This window comes from Coenobita brevimanus, chromosome 95 (assembly GCF_032717465.1).
Source record: "Coenobita brevimanus isolate Jiangsu-jjx chromosome 95, ASM3271746v2, whole genome shotgun sequence".
NCBI classification, from domain to species: domain Eukaryota; kingdom Metazoa; phylum Arthropoda; class Malacostraca; order Decapoda; family Coenobitidae; genus Coenobita; species Coenobita brevimanus.
In genome coordinates, this window is record NC_137048.1 from 1,576,455 (window position 1) to 1,597,751 (window position 21,297).

General features: G+C 40.3%; 1 protein-coding gene across 1 annotated transcript in view; it reads left to right on the top strand.

Moving 5' to 3' along the window:
* LOC145413170 (sulfotransferase 1B1-like) overlaps nt 1-21,297 on the top strand; it is a 47,592-nt gene that overhangs the window by 21,375 nt on the left and 4,920 nt on the right. The window contains exons 5-8 of the mRNA XM_080282897.1: nt 2,012-2,178; nt 5,505-5,613; nt 9,580-9,679; nt 12,447-12,597. Coding sequence (XP_080139023.1) covers nt 2,012-2,178; nt 5,505-5,613; nt 9,580-9,679; nt 12,447-12,597 — 527 coding nt within the window. The remainder of the gene's footprint in view (nt 1-2,011; nt 2,179-5,504; nt 5,614-9,579; nt 9,680-12,446; nt 12,598-21,297) is intronic.

Here is a 21,297-nt window from a genome sequence, read left to right on the forward strand (position 1 = left end):
TTATCATCAGTATTTTTATAAGTTGGATTCTTTACGGCAATTAGTTTTTCGAGTACTTTTTAGTTGATTGGCAACGCTTAAAATCTGTATTCTATTTTGGGGGTTAAATATTTTCAGCAGGCCGTCTGTTACGCATTGCAATACATAACTTGTCTGCATTACTGAGAATATCTGTGAATTATTTCCATGTTTAATTAGTATTACTGTTTGAATCAATAATTCCTTTAATTTTTGAAATTCCCTCTTGTAGTAGGGTACTTTTTCGTAATTAGTCCTGACATTGCTGTCACTGTGTTAGGTGGGCAATGGGTGGAGAAGATGGGTGAGCACCCCTACCACTACCACTACCAGCAACACTGCTACTACTACCATGAGACTTATACCCATGGAGTGAAGTGGCCATGGTAGCACAGGTTCATGATAGGAATAAGTCCATGTGGGAAAACAGGTCATAGTGAAACATGTCCCTGTGAAATTTGGCCCAAGTTGGGATGTGGGTTTAGTGGGTAATAATAGATCCATGCTGGAAACAGGTCCTTTTGCAGTGCACAGGTCCAGGTGTAGATTGGGTGTTTTGCCTTGGATGAAAGATACAGATAAGGCCGCTAAGCCTTTGCTCCTGCTAAGAGCACTCACACCCCAGCCCCCCCCCCCCCCACTCCAACACACACACGGCCCTTGACTTGGACCTGCTCTGACATACCGGGCATGCCCATGCAAAATTTCAGCAAATTCCACCCAGTGCTATGACCTGTAGAGGGTTCCCAATGTCTAGTAAAAAATCGGGGACAAAAGTGCACATGACTCGCGTGCAGCTGCACACAATTATTATATACACCATCGTTGTCAGCTAGTCGTTTCACGACTTTTTCTGTATTGGCATGTCGAAATCCGAGAGTATCCAATGTAGACAGACACACACATAGACAACGGTTATTACCAGCCGCAATAACGAACCTGGTATTGTTTTCAGTTTGATTGTGTGTGTGTGTGTGTGTGTGTGTGTGTGTGTGTGTGTGTGTGTGTGTGTGTGTGTGTGTGTGTGTGTGTGTGTGTGTGTGTATCTGTGTGTCTGTTAGCACGATAACTTCACAACCGCTCAAGATATCGTCATAGAATTTTACAGGTGTGTAGTAAGGAAAAAAAGTCGATCACGAGTTCGAAATTGGTGAAAGTAGGTCAATGTCTGTGTGTCTGTTACCATGATAACTTCGCAACTGCTCAAGATGTCATCACAAAATTTTACAGGTGTGTAGTTGGGATGAAAATCTCCTAAGAGTTCGATATTGGTGAAAGTAGGCCAAGGTCAAGGTCATATTCCGAACCGCGCAGGATATGTATTGGCTCGCGGCTGGTGTGATTCCCTCCTTGGGAGGGCCTCTACTGTGCATACTATTATTGATTTCGAAAAGAAAAAATAGGCCCATTGGCAAATTATGCCCAAGGGACAAAACAGGTCATGGGGAAATAGTCTCAGGAGGGAAAATAGTTCCAAGGAGCGAAATAAGTCTATTTATGGCCAGATGCCATAATCCGGAAAGGGGTGGCCTTTTGTCTTTGAGTTAGTTGTTTATTCGTCAGACTTTGGGAAGACAGTTGTGTCTTTCATTGTACCTTCTTGCCTCCTAATATTAGTGTTGTTGAGGCCTATACCTACTGATCGCACCTGAAGCAAGTCAGGTAGCAGATTTCTGTTCCGTATACTGTTTTTGCATTAAGCTCTAAGTGTGATTTTCCCAGAGTGATCTTTCTTCCATTTCCCTTTTCCTTTCTTTTTACTTTAACATTTCTTAACCTATCCTGACCTAACATAACCTAACAGATTAACTTTACCAACAGGCTAACCTAATCTGATACTAAGAAAACAAACCTAACCTAACGTTGACTTTCCTGGATTTTAAAAAGTGAAAATATGATGCACAGAAGGGAAATTAAGAGCCTGACAGGAGGTAGGATTTAGGAATACCATTGCCAGTCCACTAATGTTGTCACGTTTCCTTCATGATGGTAGATATTCACTGTCCCTACTGGTCGCACGTGAAGCAAGCCTGGCAGGAGAGAGACAACCCCAACCTGCATTTCACCTTCTACGAGGACATGAAGGATGACATCATGGAGGAACTGCATAAACTCAACAGGTTCCTCGGTACAAACCTGACGGAGCAGCAGCTGAGGAAAGTAAGTAAATAACACGGGCGGTTATCATGCATCTCTCCTCCTTATTCTTATTCCCAGACGATTTTGTTCAGCCTTTTTCTGTGTCCTGTTCCCTGAGGCTCAGCAGCCATATTTCGTTATTCACTTCCACATGTCACCACTTTGGCACTAACACCCACCGTCCATATTGAAAACATGTTAGGCTGTCTCATACAGGGCTGTTGTATTGGTACTAGAGGAGGTGTTTCTACATGTCGGTGGGTCTTTTTGTAGATCAGTGGAGTCTGCTTTTAATAATACTCAAATCCTTCATCTGTTCCCTGCCCCGGCCGGCTAAAGAATTGAATATTTTGCTCAGTCAGTTTGAAAAGTTTTCCTAGAGTTAAATACATTCGTCCGTAGATAGCAACAGTTTAATTATGACATCTGCGTCCAGGTGACAACACTATGTCTGACCTTCTCTGCACTGCCTGTAGCTTGTTGTTATTATAGTGTGAATGCTGTGTATTGTCAGTAAGAGAGTTATGTGATGAGGCTTGACTTTACTGTGAACCAAAAGAATTATCGATTGATAAATCAGCGAATATTGTCACAACTGCCTTTATGTGGTGTGTGTGTGTGTGTGTGGGTGGGGGTGTGAAAACCTGTAAAAATATACATAAAAATATATCTCACAGGGATGGAATTTCACTTCGTTAGTTTGAGATCCATTCATTCAATAAGAACGCTGTCTGTGGCGCTACCAATGGGGGCATTATTATTCCAGTAGGTTGGGTAATGACACAATGAACAACGACTCTGATAACCCAGCACACAGTCTTTAAGGCCATGTAGATTTATCAGAATACTGTGTTAGATATTAAATGTCCATCTAAAATGTGGGTATATTTAATTATCCATAGATATACTCTCTCCAAATGAAATCTTGTCATTTCTCCTGCTTTTCTGTCTTCAGACTTTGAAAATTACCGTCTTGAATCCGAAGCAAATGACACAGATGACACAAATCTTTGGCCAAACATTCAGTGTCAGTTGTTGTAAAATCATCAGACTGATTTTCAAATCCCATGGAAAGAGAGATAGGAGAGGCGATAGGACTTTTATGGCCGAGTGTACTGTTCATCCATGGCTAAAACGTCCCATACTCAACACCCACCAGTACCACCAGAGTTCAGAAGTGATTTGGTTGCTGCCTTGTCAGTATACAAAGTAATAATGAAAACTATTTGTCCCAAATCGTCAATGCTCTTGTTCTTAGATTTGCTTTGAGGACGAGTCTATTAGTATTCTTAATAATATGAACACTGTTCCCTCGTGATATAAGGGTGATGTTAGACGCCTGGGTGTCTTATGGGTTAGAGTGCTCCAGTCATAATTATGCAACCTGGAAGGACTGAAATCATATGGGAGGTTGTGTCTTACTCGTACATTATAGAACATAAGCAAAACACAACATGCATTATAGGACACAGATGCAGAGAGATAGTTGTATCGGTAGGCACTGTCGTCACACAACATTTGTCTCTTGGAGGGCAGAACGTATTGGAAAGCAAAAGCATAAGAATAATTTTTCCAATGAAATGCTATTAACACACTCAAAACCAAGAGGTGGTCTGAGGTTCATAGATCATGTGCAATGCCGGGGACATGGGTGTTTTGCCATGTCATAAATGATCGTAACCGCGGTAGCCTTGCCTCGGCCAGATGTGTTCCAGAACGGGTTATGTGGAACGTAATTGTAACAGGCAGTCATGGATGCATTCCAGACAACAACTTGATAAACGGCAGTGAAAGTTGTTGAAGTTACGTACAGTACAGCAATCTCCATAAATCAAGACTTATCTACGATCACGCAATGGGGACAAAATAACATCGCATTATTTAACACTAGGAAAACCAGTTATATACAGTTTACTAATAGACAGATATTGCCTGATTCCAATATTGCCTTCAATGCTACTAATATTCCTATCTTCAAAAGTATTGAAATTCTCGGTATTTCACCTACCAGTGCCCTCAGCTGTGGACCTCTATCACTTGCCAAAACCGCTTCAGTGAAACTTGGATTATTGTACAGAGTGCGTAACTTCTTCACTGACGAGCAGTTAGCTATAATTTACGTGAGTAATGTACGCCCTCAGCTTGAATATTGCTCACCTTTTTGGAATGGATGTGGAGAGGTTACACTAAATCAACTGGACAAAACTCAGAACAAAGCTGTTATAATTATTAATAACCCTACTGTTACAAATGAACTATCTCACCTACAAGTAAGAAGGAATTTTTCCTCATTTGCATTATTTTACAGATACTTTTATGGCAAATATTCAGACATGGTTGCGTCCATTGTGCCACCTCTCCACTCCTTTCCCCGCTCTACATGGGCATCTGGTAGCGCTCATGACTGGAATGGCACACTGCCATATTGCAGAACTTCTGCCTATCAGAATTCTTTTATTCCTCGAACTTCATCTCTTTGGAACTCGCTTCCCCAGAGTTGTTTCCCCCCAAACTTCAACCTACGGCTGTTCAAGTCCAACTGTTACAGATTTTTTTTTTTTTTTTTTTTTTTAATGAATAGAGGACACCTGCATTCAGGTGTATGGATTATTTTTTTTATTCGTTTGTTTTTCTTTCCTGTGTTTTGTTACATATATATATATATATATATATATATATATATATATATATATATATATATATATATATATATATATATATATATCAGCTTTATGACTATAGGCTAGTTATTTTTTATGTAACTTTGCTCTGAGTTTCGTCCTTCTGCTGCCTGTTGCACTAACTCAGTGGCAGGAAACGACAATGTTACCATTCTACATCCTATAGCGACTGGCACTATATTCTAGTGTAAACCTATTGGGGCATGGCAGCTGACGGCCTGCTTAAAGAGTGGAATTTTCTGGCCTTGATTCAGATTATTAGATTAGTTAACCTGCCCCACACGATTTTATTCAGCTTGTATGGAAGGAGTTACTGAAGATGATGACGATGATGATATTGATGGATTATTGTTATTGTTGATGCCGTTGCTGCTACTTACTATGCTTAGGATGATGATAATGGGGAAGATGATGGCGATGATGATGATGATAATGGTAATGATGGTGATGATGATGATGATGGATTATTGTTGCTGTTGTTGATGCCACTGTTGTTGTTAGTAATGATGGTGATGTGATGATGATGGTTTGTTGGTGTTGATATTGTATGCCACTGTTGTTGCTACTGGTAATGATGATGATGATGATGAATTGTTGTTGTTGTCGATGCCGCTTCTTCTTCTTCTGATGATAGTGGAGATAATGACACCAGTGCTCCCCCTACAGATTGCACACTACACCAGCTTCTCGTCCATGAAGGCCCGTGGGGAGCCGATCGACAAGAACTTCTTCAAGAGGGACACACTGGAGCAGGATGGAGGCATATTTAGGAAAGGTGAAAGAGAGAGAGAGAGAGAGAGAGAGAGAGAGAGAGAGAGAGAGAGAGAGAGAGAGAGAGAGAGAGAGAGAGAGAGAGAGAGAGAGAGAGAGAGAGAGAATGAACAGTATGTGTGCGCGATGTATACTGAACCACCATGGCTTTAGGACACACTTTTACCTCACGCCGTCACGAACCAAGTCAGTGAAGTTTTATGTTTGTCCCTACACCATTCACCAAGATTCTCACGTCGTTAACTTCCTCAAAAAACAAATAATATTAATCATCATCATCATCATCATCATCATCATCATCAAAATTACACGACCTGAGTCACCGTACTGTTTTTACTCCAACTTGACCCAAATTTTCATCATTTTTCGCCTTATATCACGTAAATCAGTGGCAGAAAAGGGCATTATTGCGTCTACACATCCACTTTAAAGCACTTCATCGCGACTATCATTGTATTCAAGAGTTAATCTATTGCCATAACTCTGTATGCAGGGTGCAGAGATGGCAATTTTAGGCCAGGTTCTGCAGTGAGAATAAAAGGAGTACAGTGGAGGTGAGTGTTCTCTTCTGGTCATCATCAACACTGCGATCACTTTCATCTCGCTAGGATGATGCCTTATAAGGATATCACACATTAAGGTGGAGTTTAGGGAACAGTGAGTTTTAATCTGAAGTGTGTGTGCAGAGAGATCAGTACGTTTAGAGAATACATATTTGGTGCACAAGCAAATTCACAGATATACGGTACATGGCAAAGAAAGCAACAGGAAATCTGAAGGTAGATGAAAAGTTTAGAGTAATAGATGCAAAGGTAGTTAGAAGTTTATCCCATATATCCTTTTATGGGTAATTAGAGCTGGCGGTTACTTAAATGAATTAAAACCCAGCGTATATGACCAGGCCCCGACTTTTCATTGATAAAGAAGGTTCCTAGCACCTCTTTCTCATCGATTTATTTTTTGGTTTTAGCTGGTTAATATTCTTTTGTACGTTACTTAAGCAGAGTATGGCGATATTAAAAGAACTTGCGAAACAAAAGAAGACGATAATGAGGTGTACTACGCAAATTAATCGCCTAAGAATAGTTGTTAGGGAGCTTTCTTGAATGACCTGATGGATTCCATTAGCCTTAACGTGTGACATTGTCTCATTGTAGGATCACCCTAACACATAAACCAGTCTTGTGGATGTCTGGGAAATCTCTGTATACATACTGTTATCAGCTGACTATGCCATTTGTGTCAATAGTGTGTTTCCGTAAAATGTCTCAGTACCAGTTTTCAAGTTATTATCCACAGCTGCGCCGAAGTTGCACATTTCATCCTATGTATGAACAGTGTGGTATGGATGTGGTATAAATGTAGGCAGAGGCATGAAAGAACAAGGGGAAGGTGGGTCGATAATGTAAGTGAACGTCTAAGAGAAATATGTGGAATTCGGGGAGGAAGCATATTTGACAAAGGAATGGATGGACGGATGAAGCAGGGCCTTGCACACGGTTTTTTTTTTTTGGGGGGGAGGGGGTTTAACCCCCCCATACGTATGGAAAGAATGAAACATTCGAGTGAAAATAATGCTAAAATGCAACTCATTAAATTAATTAACTTGTTAAGAATGTTACAAGGTAGGAAAATAATAGAAACAGAGCTGAAAAGCTCTACAAATAATAAGAACGAAGGAACTGGGATGTTTCACGAAGGTCCAAGAATGTTTTGTTACCGAAGAGAATAAATGGAAGGTAACGGAAAGCTATGGGGAAAAAATGGAAGTTTATAGAACATAATGGAAATTTCTAGAACGTTTCATAAGGGTATATACACGGTACTTGTGTGCAGAGTGAGTTAGTTTAGTCAGAAATCAGCGAGTGAAGAAGTGTTTTCTCTTGTTTTTCCTGTGTTTTTCAGTGAAAGATGTCAAGTAAACGACCGATTTCTTTGTTTCACTTCCAAGATTGTTTAGAGTTCAGTTAATAAATTACCCTGAGTTTGTCCCCTTTCAGTTCTTTAGTCAGTTACAGTACCGGAGTTTACCGTATTGCGTTAATTAGATTAGTGAGTAATTAAGGCGTTCCAATTGTATTGAGCCTGTGCAGGTTTACATCCTAGGGGTGGTTGGGGTTTATTGCTCACGTAATGCCACTTAGGGATGAGTGAGGCTGATCGCTTTCATATTAAATGTGAGAACCAGCTTGCCTAGACCCGGGGTCCTGCGCTCCTCAAGGGACAACACAGGACTAGATGATGCATGAATGAAGCAAAGTGAATAAACTATGTTATGAAAAAGTTGTGCTTTTTTCAATTCCCCTCCCCCTTTCAAAAATCCTACGCACGTCCCCTGAGATAAAGTATGTATGGAGATGTACCGGTTTATGACAAGGGTCGCACCCTTTTTTAACCTTGTAGTCGACGAAAAGGTCTTCCCGCACAGATATTATTAGGTGATATCCTGGGCCTTGGCCAGAATTGTAAGTCAGAATTAATTTTGACCAGTTCTGCAACAATATTAAAAAAGGAGAGTGTGGCCAGAACAGGAAATCAAGCGATGGTGTGGTCACATGTTTCACTTCATCATATTACGCTGTGTTAACTCCACCATCCATATCACCTACAGTAACCTATTGTCTACTGAAATGTTTACTTCACCACAGAAGCCCATGTTTAATGTGAGAAGCCCACCTCCTGAGTGTGTTTATAATATGGAAATGTCAGCATCAAGTCAAGATCAGTCAAAATACATCGGGCAAAACCGTGATAAAGCTTGACTAATCTTGATCAGGTTCAGTTTCGCACAGGGTTTCGGTGTTCGCCAAAACATCAGCCCAATAGTTAACTATGCTTTGTCAAGATTAGTCAAAATATCTCAATTATTAGCGTCGCGAAAACCCGCCTTTAACTCAAGCGATTGTTTGGTCAGTCAACTGGTACTGTGAACATGGAAAGGTTGAGTGATGAGTGGATGTGTGAATGATTCTTACTTCTGTCTGTCTCATCGTTCTCAAGCTCTTCCGCTTTCCTTTTCCTGAGACTGGATCCATCCCACACCATGCGCAACAAGCAGAAGGTTATGATGGTGATGGTGATAATGATGATGGTGGTGGTGGTGATGATGAAGATGATGATGGTAACTGCCTATAATTTACAGTGGTTCCCCTGTGCCTAATTTCGACTAGTGCATTCCTTTGACATATTAAAAATATATATATGTATTACTGACAAAATCAGACTATTTTCTGCAGCTTTCCAGGTAATTTTTCAACTGTTTGGGTTAGATACAGCCTTCAGTAACCTTTCACCACTAGATGCCAGTGTTAAAAGTTGAATGAAATCAGGTGCTGAGAATACAACAACAACACCAAGAACAGAGGTAATACGGTAATAATAATAATAATAATAATAATAATCCATCCATCCATCATCCAGTCCTACGTTGCCCCATGAGGAGCGTTGGAGCCCGGGGCTAGGCAGTTGGTCCCGACATTTAAGATGAGAGTGACCAACCTCACTCATCCCTGAGTGGCATTACGTGAGCAATAAACCCCAACCATCCCTTGGATATAAATCTTCACCGGCTCAATCCGATTGGAGCACAATTATTACACACTAAACCACCAGGCGCCAAAATTTGATTATATGGTTACCACCCAGCGTAGTAAATAGTTTCCTGGTGTACAGGAAACCATTTGACTTGTCACTCAGTGTAGAGTCACCCATAGGCAGAAGAAAAGGGAAAGGATGAAGGAATGAAAGATAGAAGGGGAGTGTAAAGTCACCCGTAGGCAGAAGGACGAGGAAAGAACGAAAGAAAGAAAGATAGAGGAAGATGGAAGGATAGAAGGATGGAGGAGAGGACAGGGCAGACACCAGAGAGCAGCACTACATTGAGTGAGTGATGGTGAATAATAATAATAATAATAATAATAAAAGGTCATTTTAGTGGGGTAAAATTAATGTATCTGTGTTTTTATTCTAGGGAAAAAAGGTGACTGGAAGAACCACTTCTCTGCAGAACTAAGCGAGGAGATAAGCACCTGGATAAGGGACAACACGCACGGCACTGACATCGCGTTGAAGTACGGAAATTAGGCTGATACTTATTGTCCTAAAATTACCATCTCCCCATCTTAAATGCCGTTCTGATAACACATTAACGCTTGACTATAATGCTAGTCACGGAGAAGTGCTATAGGAAGGCTACAGAATCACAGTATCTCCTGTTTCTGCCACTGAGCACCGTGAAATAACCAGCTAAAAGATGAAAATCTGGGCCAAGCTAGCTCCTAAATAAAAGACTAACACTTGAATATGGTGCTAATCACGAAGAATGTTATGCAAAGGATGTAGGACCACAGTACTGTCTTCACATAGATTATCACGTCACGAATAAGTGCTATGGAAAGGCTGTAGAGTCCCGGTATTGTCCTAGATCTAGGCACTTGAATATGGTGATAGTCACGAAGAAGTGCTATGGAATGATGTAAAGCTTCAGTATCACCTTAACACTAAACACTTGAAGACGCTGCCAGTCACGAGAAGGTGATGTGGAAAGGATGTAGAGCCTCATTACTCTTAAAACTAAACACTAGAATATGGTGCTAATCACGAAGAAGTGCTATGGAGTAAATGCAGAGCCTTGGTGGTGGTTATTTACAACAAATTAGCACTGCAAAGTATCTAGTTCAGCTTTTTTTGAGATGGTGTACTTCACCAATGCCGGTATTCAAGACTGCTCTTCACGCCGCCTGGTGCTCCTGCGAGTGTTGTTGGGACGGCCTAGACAGCGACATCAGTGTCTAACTTGTATCATCTATCCATTTCTTATTCCCACTGCCCCATACACGCCCACATCAGCAGATTGAGCCATCCCCGTAGCACACATCAGGCGAATTTCTGGTGAGGAGCTATTTACGGGCCAGCCAGTATCTTCCGTGCATAATAGCCTAGGACTGTTGGTAATGGAATGACCATGTTTCAGTTTTTATGTGAAATTTTGGTAATTCATAAACTGATTTGTTCTTTCAGGCAGCTTTCTTACATGCCTGGAATGGTAACTGTTTGGAATCGGCCACTGTTCTAGTTTACAGCTACGGTATTTAATTTCTGGCCTTTTACCCCGTAGTCACATATAATCCGTGACCCTTGATTATAAGTGGATATCTGACAAATTATTGATGTGTTTTTAGACAGAGTAGCATTTCCATATCATTTATAATACCCACATTTAGTATGGAGTTTTAATAATCTGTCTCAGTCACATTTGCCATTAAAAATCGTAAAAATACATGGGTTTAGAATTGATTCCTGAGGTATTCCGCTGGCTGCTAAAAATTTCCAGGGAAATAATTCACCAGTGTATGTAACCATGTCTCCTCAACGTGTACCTAGCTCTGTAGTCTCATTAATAAATATCATATTACACAGTAGTCTTTAGTAGTATATTATTTTTTTTTCAAAGACTTGTTTAGAAATCTAGGCGTAATGGATCTATTGTATTACAGTAATCATGGACATAAAGTAGTTGATTCTGAAATATCAGCGAATTAGTTGCATAACATCTTCGTATACTACGCCCAGGCTGTGTATAGGCAATTAATTTGTGTTTTTTCTGAGTGACCCAATTTTATGTTATTTTATCTTCATTTACAATAACAGTTTAATGTTTACCTAATACAGATGTTAATTAAGTCAGTGGATATATAAGAATCAGTATATCAACGGTTTCCTTTCTCAAATACTGATCTTCTAAAAAGAAATTTCCACAAACCTGGAACTTCACTTTCACACAGTAATTATCTGAATAATTGCACAAAACATTTTTATTACGTTAATGACATGCGAGAGGGGTGTGTGAGCTGGGAGCAAGGCAGTGAAGTGGCATTGGACAGAGCGACATGGAGACGATTTGTTTGTGGCCACCCCTAATGGGATTGAGGCGTCTGGCAATAGATAGACAAATAGATAATCTGTTCATAAAGTTAACGGCAAGATTGGCTAGACCTAAGGGTGGTGGTGGGGTGGACAGAGCAGTGGGCTGGTGTCTGAAGGGACGCGAGATCCATGCCAAGGTCATGGAGGAAATAATTGCATGATGGGATGTTTGTTCAAAGTTATCCCGGATATATATATATATATATATATATATATATATATATATGATTGGGGACGTGGTGAGATGTGGCCTGCAATTCTAATGAACCCAGGTTCGAATCCCGCTGGGGCAGGGAACAGTTTTAGGATTTGAATTTCATAAAGCAAACTTTACTGATCTATAAAAAGGCCCGTCGACATGTAAAAATACCCCGGCTAATACTAATCCATTACTCTGAATGAGTCAGCCTTTGCATGAATTCAATATGGACGGTGGGTGTTAGTGCTGAAATGGTGACATGTGGTGTGTGGTATGTAGGAGGACTGCTGGGCCTTGGGAACAGGTTGCGAAGGCTACAGTATGCCCAGAGTTTGACATTATTGTACAAAAAAAAAAAAAAAAAAAAAAAATCCACACACACATACCTTTCATATTCACAAAAATTTACACATAAATTTACATTCACACAATTGAAATGCAGTTGTCTATTTTTTTTTTTTTTACCTGTTCGACTCTGGGCAAAGGTTTCAGGGCCTATTCTCAAAGCCCAGTAGTCCTCCTACATCTCCACATATCACCAGTTCGGCGCTAACACCCACCGTCCATATTGAATACATGCTATGGCTGTCTCATACAGGACTGGTGTACTGGTATCAGTGGGGGTACTTTTACAACATGTCGGAGGGTCGTCTGGTAGATCAAAAAGTCTGTTTTTTATGAAATTCAGATCCTTAAGCTGATCCCAGCCCCAGCCGGGACTTGAACCTGGGTCCGTTAGGACTGCAGGCCGGCTCTCTACCCATTCAGCCACCGCCTACCCCAACTCTAGATAATTCAGAAGAGTTCAAACATGATTCAGATAGGGAACCAATGACCCAGTTTTATATGAAGATTATAACCAATGTCAGATTTTTTTTCTTCCAAGGAAGGAGAAAGCGAAGAGGTGAAGCATCTTTTGGATTTTCTTTTTTTTTTTTTTCACTTTCCGGGAGAGCACTTACGAAGCTTGTGAAAGACGAACATACGAAAGTAATTCCTTGACTGTGCAGATTTCTTCACCTTACTTTTTTTATAGGGATACTTGTTTATCCTCTTGCCTTCACTCCTACTCTTACTTGACATTTTTCATTGGAAAGAGACTGAAGAACTAGTTTTAGAATACTTGCTTGCTTATACTCCTCACTTCATTCACATTGTTACCCTGCAACTAAACGAGAAGTTGAAGAATACAAATAATTGTAGTTTCTGTTTCATATTTTATGGAAATTGGCTTATCGATAGTTAACGCCGTCATAGACACACTTTCTCCATTTTTATTTTATATTTTTATTTTAAGATAAAGCCCGATTATTTAATCTCGGCAAGAGATAATTCCAGCAACAGGAGTGTATTTATACTTTTACAATTAACACCTGTCACGGTGGCCAACTCCAGTAACTCTATGTGATTTTGTCCACCGAAGAATGAATGCAGGAATCTAGGGATATAATTCCGTGACAGGAATCTGAAAGTGTACTTCTGACACATATCTAAGAATAAAACTGTGATGGGAATCTGAGAGTATAATTCTGTGATAGGAATCTGTGAGTATAATTCTGTGATAGGAATCTGAGAGTATAATTCTGATGGTAAATTGAGAATATAACTGATGGGAATCTGCAAGTATATTTCTATTGGGAATCTTAAAGTATAATTCTGATAGGAATCTGAGAGTATAATTCTGATAGGAATCTGAGAGTAGAATAATCTGTGATAAGAATCTGAGAATATAATTTTGACAAGAGTCTGATAGTATAATTCTGATAGGAATCTGAGAGTATAATTCTGCGACAGGAATCCGAAGGTATAATTCTGTCATCACTAAAGCTCTTATGGCCGGGGCAGCTCTATCCCAGCCAGCAACGGATAATAATATTCCCCTCAGAAGGAGGAGACAAGCTGAGACGTGGCCGAATCAATAGAAATGTGGTCTGTTGTCCGAAGAGATGCGAGTTCGAATCTCGCCTGGGGCAGGGAAAAGTTTAAAGCATTTGAATTTCGACTTTAGTGATCCACCATAAGACCCGCTGATATTTAATAAAATCCCCCTTGTTAATAACAATACACAAATCCCGTATGAGACAGACCTAGCTTATACTGTATTAATATACTGCAGACTGTGGGTGTTAGAGCAGAAGTTGTGACATGCGGAGGTGTATGATATGCAGGAGAACTGTTGGGCCTCAGGTAACGGGGAGTTACAGCCTATACCCAAAGGAAGAGGTGGTAGGATGCTTCTTAACCAACGATAAATATGGGCCTATTCCGCCGCCTGAACACTTTCAGCACAATGGTGTCTTCTGTATTGTAAGTTTACAAAGCCTTAAGAGGAGTTGTGGAGGCCATGGGGCACAGCATCCAGTGGAGGTCCCTTGACAGACCCACCAGTTCGGGGTATTCATGTGAAAATAATGATACCTTTTACTTTAACCTGACCTAAAATTGCCAACTCTCCACCTTGAATGACAAGTTCTGGAAATATGTCAACAGTAAAATAAGATGGTAGTCACGAAGAAATGCTGTGGAAATCATGTACAGCTGTAGTAGTTTTTTTCCGCCTCTGAGCTATGTCAAACAAGCAACAAAGAGGGAGAGATCTGGGTCAAGTTAGAGTAAAAAATGGTAGCGAGAAGGCTAACGTCGGAAGAGCTCGACAGAACAAACACCCAGCACAGTTTAAATCCATGCCTATCCTATACTGGGCAAATGGCTGTGTCTGCTGCTGTTGCTGTTTTAGTGGCATGCCATACTCAGAGCAGAATTTTCCGTGCCTCATTATGGCCTCAGTAACCCCGTCTTTAATCCGGCCCCGAGTCACCTAAATATTTTCCTTGCTTAGGAGACGCGTGGAAGAACGATCAGCTTGTTTTCATGTGGATGGGTAATTACACAAAATTGCTGGTGATTATTTGTTATGATGTGATTGCTAGTGTGTGTGTGTGTGTGTGTGTGTGTGTGTGTGTGTGTGTGTGTGTGTGTGTGTGTGTGTGTGTGTGTGTGTGTGTGTGTGTGTGTGTGCGAACGCGAGTGAAAATATACCTTTCTCTAGTTTTAGCTGGTTTTCATACTCATTTATTCATTCAGGTGTGTGTGTGTGTGTGTGTGTGTGCGCGAGCGCGCGCATTGTTGTGTGCGCAAGTGATTGTGTGCTCATGGGTATGCGTGTGTGTACATGTATGTGCGTGTGTGAGTATGTGTGCCTGCGGGTGTGTGTGGGGGAGGGTGCGCGTTCACCCGCAAGAAAAAAAAAAATATCCCCTTGTCTAGTTTTTGCTGATTTCAATATTTATTTATTCATTCAGGTATGCGCGCGGGCGTGAGTGAGTGTGTGTGTGTGTGTGTGTGTGTGTGTGTGTGTGTGTGTGTGTGTGTGTGTGTGTGTGTGTAATAAAATAACCCAAATCGTTTTGTCCGATTTTAACGAAATTTGGTGGAAGAATTGGGAGTTAAAAAAGAAGTAAGCATATTGTCTTTGGTAACATTAGGTCAAAGATCAAGGACACAAGGCTAGATCAAAATTTTGTTTGTGTGATTAGATACTGATTCCAAGTGTTTATATTATTCTTAGCATAGGCCTTTCCAAAGACGTTGATGCAGCGTACAGTAAAACAAAAAGGATTGGGACTGAGTTTGAATCAATGTGAAAATAAGCGAACTCCGCAGACACACATGAATCTATTAACGCGGTGCCTCAAAAAATTTACCAGCCAATTTGTCAGGTTTTATGCGTTAATGAGTCCTAATAATTACGAAGGACAATGTACTTATTATCACAGGCTGCCTCATGTTTCACAATACTTCATCCAGTGTTTCAGAATGATTCGTGCGATAAAGGGGCCGATACTTTTTGGGTTGACTGTACATCTATCTCTCTGGTCAAGTGCTTCATTTAAGCCATATTAAGTCATTTACAGCTAGCAAGTATAGATTGTAAAAAAAAAAAGTCACCGTACTGAAGAGACTGAGATATGATTTAGTGTCTCCTGACCAAGGTCAGTATATGTTAACTAGATATCGTGACTCCCCGCCAATTAGCTTCCAAGAGAGCATAGAATATCCAAAGTTGCTCCTCCAGGTAGTAATTTTCTATTCAGAATCACAAAGCAGGAAGTAGGGCTCTGCTCCACCGGTGTTGTAAAAACTAATATGCAAATTTGTCTTCTTGTTCGAGTGTGGGATCCTTGTTACCTCCCGCAAGACAGCTTGTTTTTACTTCCATTGTAATATACTTTTTGGTGAGAAATTAAACATGAAACTGACATACCTCACTGGTGGATAATTCGTATAGATTATGCACAAGATCAATGAAACTTGCAAGTGTCTGAAAACTGTAATGGCTAGGTAAAAACGAACGTTTTCTTCTGAATATTCTAACAACTCCATCGCGTGTTGGATGAGTGTAGCGTGATGAGCGACAGTGCCTGCTAGGGCAAAAAAAAAGAAAAAAAAAAAAAAAACTAATGCTTGGCGATGAGGAAATTGTACCTTTATCGAGCTTAAACATATGTTGTTGATGTAGTTCCTCAACCACAGTTCCCCTTTTCAAGCAGACCCGTCGACCGCAGGTAAGCAACTGCATCTATGGGGCCCTTCCATAAGTTCTCTCCACCTTGATGTTGTGGCTGCATCTTAGTATGGCATGTGCTGTACAGTGCTCCATTATATGAGTTATACTGTGTGGACCTATTCTACAAGCTGGGCACGTGTCATCTGTGATTCCACACAACCCATATCTAGGCTGATACCCGAGGACGCCTGGGTGATGTCCTGATCTAAATCTAGCTACATGGACTCGATCGACTCGGTGTAAGAATATAACTATCTGACGGGTGGATGTTGGGATGTGATGATGGTGGGGGGGGGGAGTGGTTGTAATATAGTGCTGACTGAGGTCCTGAATTGCCCTGCACGTGCAATGAGTATGTAGGTGTGTAGGTGTTTTGTCATTGCTGGTAATATAGGGATTAATATAATCATAGCACAATATATAACACTAGCACAATATGTAATAAACGGGTGAGAGATACGCAAACATCCCCTGGCACAGACTACCAAGAATGTCAAATACATGATGTATCTCACGGACGCCAGTTAGTCACATGACGGAAGCATGCTAGACACTACACACATACACACATACACACACACGTCAGCCAGCCGGAAACCAGGCAGTAATATATACCCAGAAATCAGGCGGAGAGAGTAGGAGGCAGGAGATTCAGTAGAGAAGGAGGAGACTGGGGAGAACACAAGACAGAGTAGGAGGTTGCACAGAGTAAGAGATTAGCTGTCACTCTGTCCATCAATGGGTCGTGTCACTCTGTCACGTAACTGCAGCGGTAGGCAGTGAACAATATAACTGTGTCACAATAAAATCCCCCTAAACCACGAGTGTCTCTACCTCACCTTCACACACGATGCAAGATAGACAGAGGGAGAAGTGAGACTGAGAAAGACCTATTTTGAGACTAGAGAGATAAAACTCACAAATACACAATCTCCACACTATCCAATGTCTCACAACTCTTTACATCTACTGGTGACAAAGGTGCCTCACCATTCTACAACTACAATCTCAACTCCTAAGCTACTATTATTATCTACATTTGGTGGCAGCAGTAACCTAAAAAGCTCTACACTGATGGCAACGATTCTCTGCAATTATCCACTTTCTTTACACTGGTGGCACCTACCTACCTAGATAATTACTTACCTACCTTTCTACTTATCGACACTGGTGGCAGCAGATAAGAAGAGGATTGCAGAGGTAAATAAGAAGATTATAGCAGTAAAGAAGATTACAGCAGTAAAGAAGATGCAGTAAAGAAGATTACAATAGTAAAGAAGAAGAATTACAACAACTATCCACAACAAATATCAACAACGCAACCCTACGAATTACAACTCTACGATTTACAACTCTATGATCAATTACAATTTCTACAAGTAACAAGCTCAACAAGTTAATCACAAGAAGATGAAGAAGAAAGAAGTAAGAAAGTGAAATAAGAAAATACGAAGAAAGAAGTAAGAATTAAGAATATGAAGTAAGAAAGAAGAAGGTAGTAACTGACATATGCACGTATAGGCTGTGTTGACCTGCAAGTGTATGGAGTTTTGATGTATGCAGCTGAAGTAAGCACAACACCTACCTCCAACCTCCACAGCCACCTCTACCACATCCACCACAGCTACCACAACTACTACCACATCTGCCACAACTACCACAACTACTACCACATCTACCACAACTACCAAGGACCCAGGAAGAAAGCAGCGGTGACAACAACTGCTGACAGAAGCTACCACAGGTACCTTCACTGAGTAGAATATTTATTCAAGGTTGCATTATTTTATTAATACTTCATTAATTATGAATATACCTAACTTACGTATATATATATATATATATATATATATATATATATATATATATATATATATATACAGTATATATATATATATATATATATATATATATATATATATATATATATATATATATATATATGTAATATATATATATATATATATATTACATATATATATATATATATATATGTAATATATATATATATATATATATATATATATATATATATATATATATATATATATATATATATATATATATATATATATACTGACATTAATTCATTTATCAATAGTAACGTAAAATCAACATATTGCACTAACAATTACTAACAGTTTTATATATATATATATATATATATATATATATATATATATATATATATATATATATATATATATATATATATATATATATATATATATATATCTATATATATATATATATATATACATATAAAAATATATATATATATATATCTATATTTATATAGATAGATAGATAGATATATATATATATATATATATATAGATAGATAGATAGACATGTATATATATATATATATATAGATAGATAGATATAGATATAGATATATATAATCATATCATTCATTTTATCCATTTCTCCTTTCTCTGAAATTTCCATTCTAGGAGATTTCAATGTTCACCACCACCTTTGGCTCTCCTCTCCTTTCACGGATCCACCTGGTGAAGAAGCCTACATCTTTTCTATCCTTAATGACCTAGAGCAGCTTGTACAGCACCCTACCCGTATCCTTGACCGCCTTGGAGAGAGCTCCGACATGCTTGACCTCTTCCTCACAACTAATCCTTCTGCTTACTCTGTTAATCTTTTCTCTCCGTTGGGCTCCTCCGATCACAACCTTATTACCTTAACCTGTCCTATCACTCCGGTACGGCCTGTGGACCCTCCAGGGAAACGTCGTCTGTGGCATTTTGGAGCCACGGACTGGGAGGCCCTCAGACAGTACTTCTTTGATTTTCCCTGGAATGATTATTGCTTCCATGGCCGGGAGCCATCTGAGTGTGCCTTGCGCATTACGGAGGTTATTCTCTTGGGCATGGAAGCATACATTCCTTTCTCATATCCTTTGACTAACGCAAGAAAGTCTTGGTTTAATCACGCTTGTTCTAATGCTGTCCGCAACAAGGAGAGGGCCTACAAAAGGTACCGGAGTCAACCCACCCCTGAATCACATCATCTTTATGTTTCTGCCCGGAATCGTGCTAAGTCTGTTCTTCGCTCTACTAAAAATAATTTCATCCATACTAAATGCTCTCAACTCTCCAACTCGAATTCTTCCCGCTCCTTTTGGCACCTTGCCAAAAATCTTTCTAACAACTTTATCTCATCATCCTTCCCTCCTCTTTTCTACTCTGATGGTTCTGCAGCTATTTCTTCTACTGATAAAGCAGATCTCTTCGCACAGACTTTCTCCTCCAATTCCACCTTAGACGATTCCGGTGCTGTTCCTCCATCACTTCCCCCCTCTGACTTCCTCATGGCTGACATTAAAATTTCTTCAGTTGATGTATTTTCTGCCATCACTGGCCTCAGTACTAACAAGGCATATGGGCCTGATGGGGTCCCTCCTGTTGTTCCCAAGAACTGTGCTTCTGTGCTTACACCCTGCCTAGGCAAACTCTTTCGCCTTTGTCTGTCATCTTGTACCTTTCCTTCTTGCTGGAAGTTTGCTCTCATTCACCCAGTCCCAAAGAAGGGTGACCACTCCCAACCCTCCAACTATCGTCCAATTGCTTTAACGTCCTGTATTTCAAAAGTTTTCGAGTCAATTCTCAATAGAAAAATTTTAAGGCATCTTTCCTATCACAACCTTCTTTCTGATCGTCAGTACGGGTTCCGTCAGGGACGCTCCACTGGCGATCTTCTCACCTACCTTTCAGACTCCTGGTCATCCTCCTTTCGGGACTTTGGCGAAAGCTTTGCCATTGCACTTGACATCTCAAAGGCTTTCGATCGAGTCTGGCATAAATCTTTAATTTCCAAACTGCCCTCCTACGGTTTCTATCCTTCCATCTGTGCCTTCATCGCTAGCTTCGTTTCTGGTCGTTCTATAGCCGCTGTTGTAGATGGCCATCGTTCTTCTCCTAGATCTATCAACAGTGGTGTTCCTCAGGGCTCTGTCCTATCACCAACTCTCTTCCTTTTATTCATCAATGATCTTCTAAGCTGTTCATCTAACCCTATCCACTCATACGCTGATGACTCCACCCTTCACCTTTCCATTCGGTTCCCGCAACGCCCATCTCAACAGTTACTTCAACAAACAAGGGATGAGGCTATGGCACACCTAATGTCTGATTTGGCTCGTATCTCTGACTGGGGTAAAAATAATATGGTTGTTTTTAATGCATCTAAGACTCAGTTCTTACACCCATCAACCCGACAAAATCTTCCACAGGTATACCCACTAATGTTTAATAATATTCAGCTTAATCCTGCATCATCCTTGAACATGCTTGGGGTTTCATTTACTCGGGACTTATCTTGGAAAGAACATATTACATCTCTTGTAAAATCTGCTTCCAAGAGATTGGGTGTGCTAAGCCGACTCTGCTCTTTCTTTACCCCTGCACAATTGTTGACTCTATACAGGGGTTTCATCCGCCCCTGTGTGGAGTACAACTCTCATGTGTGGGGAGGCTCCCCACACACAGCTCTTCTCAATAGGGTGGAGTCAAAGGCTTTTCGTCTCATTAGCTCTCCTCCTCTTACTGACTCCCTTCAACCTCTGTCTCTTCGCCGCACTGTTGCATCTTTATCTCTTTTCTATCGCTAATTTAATGGTCACTCCTCCTCTGAACTGTCTGCTTGCATTCCTCCACCTCTACGACGGGCGCGTAGCACCCGTCTGGCAGCAAACTCTCATCCTTTTTCTGTCCAACTCTCTAATGCAAGAGTTAACCGTTACTCCCAGTCTTTCATTTATGCAACAGGTCAGCTCTGGAACTGTCTCCCTCTGTCTGTATTTCCTGCTGCCTATGATCTCCAGTCTTTCAAACGCAGTGTGTCCAGGCATCTCAAAATGATCGGATCTTGAATTTGGCTCTCTATTGTATTTTGTTTTTCTCTTGGAGGGAACTGTTACTGCAGGCTCATGGCCTTTAGTTCCTTCTTCTTCGCATAAAAAAAAATATATATATATCCAT